At 41.8% G+C, this 6,163-nt stretch overlaps 1 protein-coding gene across 1 annotated transcript in view; it reads right to left on the bottom strand.

The window, feature by feature from the left end:
* Positions 1 to 2,478: 2,478 nt before the first annotated feature.
* plch2a (phospholipase C, eta 2a) overlaps positions 2,479 to 6,163 on the bottom strand; it is a 72,328-nt gene continuing 68,643 nt past the window's right edge. The window contains 5 exon segments of the mRNA XM_035913630.2: positions 2,479 to 2,662; positions 2,695 to 2,855; positions 2,857 to 3,224; positions 3,227 to 3,818; positions 5,053 to 5,203. Of these exon segments, the coding sequence (XP_035769523.2) occupies positions 2,479 to 2,662; positions 2,695 to 2,855; positions 2,857 to 3,224; positions 3,227 to 3,818; positions 5,053 to 5,203 (1,456 nt within the window).

Genomic DNA, 6,163 nt, shown 5'->3' with positions numbered 1-6,163 from the left:
GTTTTGGAGCACATTTTCTCTCACTCCTGACCAACCATGAGGGATTCATCATCATGAATTCAATCTCTCCTGCAAAACAGCAACAGAGGTGACTGTGAAGCTATGTCCTTTGTTTAATTTGCTAGGACAAATGTTTTATTAATCTTCAGCAGTTTGTTAAAACTATCCAAACACCCACTCCCTACCACGTTTCTTTGTCTCAAAAATGTCTACGTATAAGCTGCAAACCAAACTGATTTATTTGTACAAAACAGGCAGTGATTTCATCTTGAAAGGAAAAACTTCATTCATTCTGTGAGACAAAAACCATTCTCTCAGGCCTTAAGTGCTAGACAGGGCCTGGAGGTTTCAGTTGAGAGGCCAAAACTTGCCAAATTGTCGAGATAAATACAGCTTTAAGAGGGACTCAGTAGATCTTTTGGAATCCTAATGAAGCTGTCTTTTGTATTTGTGTGCTGGCTGGAGCAGAGTCTGCAGCGCTAAAATGAGCATGTCGAGCTACACAAAGTCTTACAGAGCTGAGAAAGAGGCCTAGCAGTGTCTGACAGCTCGCCAGAGGTGGCTGTCAGCTTTGGAAATCACAGTCCTGACAATGGACAAACCTTTGACTGACATGCCAGTGTCCTGAGAAACCATGAAAACAATGCATGGATTCTCAGCTCTGGAGAGTCAAACCCTAACACTTTGAGATCCAAGTACACTAACTCGGCTCTCGAACTTAAAGTATTATAATACCATTTTTGGCATCCTGACATGGGAGTTGGGGGCAAAACAAAGACCAGCATTTGTTTCTAATCTTTAAAAATGGTAAGCAGAGTCGGTGTTTTGTAGGGTCTTAACCTTACTACAGAAAGCACAAACTTTTCCTAACTCACTGGCTAGCAACTTGTGACGAAAAAAGTTGTTTGAGTGTGAAAATGCTAGTCTCAAGGCAACAGGCACAAATCCAAATTTAGGAAGTGTTTCAAACAGAAACTTTATGATTGTGTGCAAATGTATATTTTAGCTACAAGTAAAATAACCCGAGTTAAACAACAACTCGATTCCAAAACCAGTCCAAAAGCACAGTATTGTCTCTTTTTAATATCTGATCTCTTAATATGTTTGTCTCTCTTGTGAAGCTTCAAGGAACATTTTGTCTTCCTGCAGGGGGTCTAGTTCTTTTTTTCCCCTCCAAAGGTTGAAAGGGGTGATGGCTGGTAAACACAGACCCAAGCAGAGTCCATAATTAGAGAAGCCAGCACACTGCCAAAACCAAGGCCAAGGGCTTTTACATGTCACCTTGTGCAAGGCTGAATTAACCCAGCTAATGACTTTGTCAAAAAACTAAGACGGCTGCAGACAAGATTAAGTACAAATTAAATAAATGAGCTGTGAAATGTTCAGTATTATTAACTTAAGATTTATTCAGATCATTAATTCACATTGTCTAAACCAAACAAACAATACAGGATGCTGATGAATAAACGTGCTTTGAAATGCATAATTTTCATCTTATTTTAGTATCACAAACTACTGGAAACAGAGGGTTTCAAACATGATGCCATTTTGACCATCATTGGACGATAAAAACAGTGTTTAGAATATTAATTTTCATATAAAATATATTTGCAAAAAAAAGCACAAGATTTGGATAAAGGTTACAGTACATAAAAGACATGCAGTCAGCATAAAAGGGCTAAAACTTGGTACAGAGTAGTACAGCACTGCTTCAAAACACAGCATCTAAATGCTGCGGCATGCCACAGATGAGAATGTTAGCAAAACCTGGTCAAATTACACTGTAACTACTACACAAAGAGAAATGAAGAACTTTAAGAATCGTTCCTTTCTTCAGCAAAAACATGAGATGAACCTTGGCTTTTAGCATTAAACTACACATCTTCCACAATGATACCATGCCATCAATTTAAAAAATATTGCTACTGGATTAACGGTCTTATAAAAATGCATATAGTATCTAACTTTTACCACAGCCAAAGAAAATTATTCCAGTTCAAGTAAATAAAAACAACACGTCTTTGAAAAACCCCTCACCTCCAGGTAGATCTATTGCTACTGTATTTGTAAAAAAAACAAAAAAACCCAACAACGAATAAAACCCTTGAACATGAGAGCAAATGATAGCCAACGAAACCAACATCAAAAAAAAATTCCTGGTATTTGTCACTAAACACATTCTGGAAAATATCTAACATTTTGTGCAAACAGATTTCAGTATTTGTTGAACATTTTCAAGACGTTTCCTGATTGCACAAAAAAATGTACATCATTGGTTCAAAATGTACAACATTTAAATGTCAAACAGATTGTTCATGGATTACTAATAAGTGGTAAAACACCTTTCTTTAGACCAATATTTTGCAAGATTTGCAGCTTTTTCTACAAGAAAGAAAATATTAATAATATAAATAAAATAAAAAGTTTTCTGCTGGAGCAAATTTATTCCATACTAGTTTCAGGCTTTCTCTCTTACAATCAGTTTAAAGTCAGCCAGTTCTTAGAGATTGAGCAAAAAAGAAACTGTAATGTTTTCAGGGTTGGTGGAGGTTTGGGATTGTATAGGGGAGGCATGTGCTGACTCAGCAGGTCTAGGCATCTGCAAGGACTCTGGGACATGGAACAAGCACCTTCGGGGATCCCAAGCTCCTCAATGGGGCTACTACCAGTGCCAATAGTAAGCCTAAAGCTTGCACCTCGTTGCACCTCTGTACTGGAACACTTTGAAGCTTCAGTCTTTCCTGGGCCTCCCTGGCCCGGTTTGTAATGTACCACACTCTGCTTTGGCTCCTGGAGGCAGTCCCTCGAACCAGGGTCTTATCACCTTGCTCTTCTGGGAATTCTTTAGACCCGTGAAGCGAAATTTCGAGCACTCAGGGGCTCCACATCAGTCAGCTTCCATAACTGTTCTGTAAAGTGACTGGCTGAGTTCTGTGGGCTGCCATTTGGGAATTGGTCTTTGGTTTGCCTAACAGTGAAATTGCAGATGATGCTGTGGTACTTACTATCAAAGTCACTCTGCTGGCTCACTCTACCAGTGGTTCTGCAGAAGACAGAGATTAAGCTGATCTCTGGGGCACTCATTTTGCTAAAGATTGAGGTTTGACTTGCTCTTGCATCGTCGCAGACAAATGCTGGGTGACAGCAGCTGGCCCAGGAAGCGTCACAGGTATTGCTGGCTGTAGATAGACTGTTGAGGCTCTTTCTGGCCAGGTTAGAGAGATTTCAATGGCAGTGTCACTTGAACAGATACTAGAGGAGGATGATATGCTGCCGTGGTGCTTGCCTGCCACCAGTTTCCTCCAAAAACAATCATTCACGGTAGCATCTGCACAGATCTCTGGTACTGCTGACTGAGCCAACCTAGCTGAGGTTACATCTCCTCGAGCATGGCCCTCACTTTTTGTTCTTCTTATTGGAATGTGAGATGGCACTTGGCTAAAAGAAGCTCTCCTAATCTGAGCTGGAGGGACTGCAGGAGTTCTAGCCGACACGGTTGCATGAGGAGGTAGCTCTGCTTGGTCATCAGACTTTAACTCTTGAATCACTTTTCGTTTCTGCTGTAGTGTCCTGGTTTGGTTTGATTTGTGCTCCATGTAAAAATAAGTGTTTTTGTTGGTTTTGGGGTCTTTACTGTATCCTGATAGTAACATTTTCTCAACAGGGTTTGCCAGGAAGAGGGATGTGGTTTTGGAAACTGTAGAAGGTTTCATAGCATCTCCATTCACCACAATAGGACTGTGTACCATCCCATTTGAAGGAATAGTGTGCTCTGTTGAATGTACTGATGTAAATGAGGAGTGATGTGAATACTCTTCCTGAGTGGAGGCAGGATGAACAGAACGGATGCTCTCGGTGTCTTCTGGGGTTTAGTGCAAGAAATGGAAGAGGGGCCTCTGGTCTGTGTACTGTAGAACAATCTGTCAAAAAAAAGAAGGAACTCTATAAGCTTGATCACAAAACTGACCTAGTGGCGATAAAACCTAATCAATTTGAAAACTAGAGATCTTTTGATCTGATGTATTTGGTATCAGCTTGAATATTGACATGCTAATGATTTGTATATTGCATAATTTAATATTGGCTAAAATAAATGCTTTTGAAATCATACATAAGTCAGTACCATGAAGCTGATGAAATAATCTGGCATGCTACTCATTTCTGCTCAGAAATTATTTTAAAAGCACTAAAGTTGTCAAACAACAATAACCAGGCAGTTGTATCTTAGCTGTGTGGCACAATGGCTTATTCTCAATGTTGCCAGTAAAATGACAGAAAGCTAAAGTTACAATCTCAGTATTAGCTAACACTAGCAAGAATAATGGTGTCCCAGTGTAAGACCTGAATTTTTGCACTGTTCTTTTGCCTGCTCCCTTTACGGTTCACCACAGTGGCTCCATCTCATTATGTCACTAGCATCATCTTCTGTCAAACAAACTCTCTGCATGACATCTGCCACTACACCCATGAACCCTGTCTGAGGTCTTCTTCTTTTCCTCCCCCCTGGCAGCCTGATATACAACATAATTTGGCCAAAGTATCTGCTATCCTTCTGCTGCACATGTCCAAACCATCTCAACCTGTCCTCTCCAACTTGGTCAACCTAAGCTATCCCTTTGATGTACTCATTCTTATTCCTGATCATTTTGCTTCCTCTAGCTCTGCCTCCTGTCTTGTTGTTAGTGCTACTGCTGTGGTGGCAGGATTGGTCTATGGCTTAACTGCAGGGGAGGGGCAGTGAGGTGGGTTCAGGGGCATTGCCAGGGAAGGGCTGGGAGACGCTTCTGTCAGTAGTTGCCAAACCATGTCTCTCATATTTATACAATAGTAGGGACCGATGTGTGGGACTGCTATGCAGTAGAAGAAATGGAACTGGCAGAAGAGGAGAGTGACCACAGCTGGCGGGCAGTGATGTAAAGCAAACATCAGTACAAAATAAATTGTGTGAAAATAAAAGAGAAAGCACTGAACAAAGACACAGTGTGTGATGGTGCATGTGTTGGGAGCTCCTGTAGCAGCAATTTGCTAGATTGGCACCCAACTTTCCCCTACATGAAGATGTTGGACCGACAGCCCGTGCAGCTGGTGCACACATTGGTTCAGGTGGTGGTAGAACTGGATTCGATACACCGACAGTAGGAGGCAGTGCATCATCATGTAGGTGTCCGGAGACTGACTGGCCAGTGCGGCAAACACTGGTGCGCTGAATTATTGGGCATTAAGTCTATTCAGACAAGCATCTATCATCCCAGGACTCCACAAGATGTTATTCCTTTAAACTACTTGGCAGGGAGCCAGGGGGAGTGTTGGACCTAATTAAGAAAGGGTGAGTTTCTCATTCTGAAACTGGTTCGGGGTTCATGACCAACCTGAAAATGGAGGTACAAGATGAGGGTTACCACCTGAGAGGCAGACAGGTGCGCCCTCAGATGGTGAGGCCAGCAGTCATTGCATCCTGTCTGTAACAAAACCAAAACGGAGGTGAGGCAGTTTTGGGGCTGGCTGGTTCGTCCCGAACTTTGGGGAGCAGACCAGTCCCTTAACAGACCTCACCCAAAAAGTTGCCCCCGATTTGGTCCTGTGGATGCAGCAATACCAGGTGGTGTTTCGTGTGAAACCCTGCTCCGGACCTAACTTCTTCCCTCCCGTTTATTCTGAGGACTGATGCTTTGCACGCAGGGCTGGGGGTACTTTTGTCGCAGCAGGAAAAAGGGCTGATCACCATGTGGTGTATTTCAGCTGAAAACTGTGAGTGTTAGACTTACTGTAGCACACCTGAAAAAGAGCGCTTGGCTCTTGGGTGGTCGTCTCTCTTTATTCCTACGTCCTGGGGTGCTCATGGACCCTCTGCTCAAATCACGCCCCACTGCAGTGACTCTATTGCATTAAATATTCCAATCCCAGACCACCATTGGTATCTAGGTCTTACAACCAAGTTCACCGTGATCCATAGGAGAGATATGATGATCACCTCTCCTCTTAACCTAGCTTCAATAACACTTTCCCATAGCTTGATGTTAATGCTTATCAACTTCACTATAACCTTAAAAGCTCCAGGAAATATATAAGGACTTTCAAATATTTTAGCCACTTTTTTTTAATGATAATTACAAACCAACTTAAATTTTTAATTTTTTAAGTTTTTTTTGTACTACATCATGCA

The sequence above is a fragment of the Neolamprologus brichardi genome, chromosome 20 (assembly GCF_056152115.1).
Source record: "Neolamprologus brichardi isolate AB-2024 chromosome 20, ASM5615211v1, whole genome shotgun sequence".
NCBI classification, from domain to species: domain Eukaryota; kingdom Metazoa; phylum Chordata; class Actinopteri; order Cichliformes; family Cichlidae; genus Neolamprologus; species Neolamprologus brichardi.
This window is presented reverse-complemented; position numbering and strand designations above follow the sequence as displayed.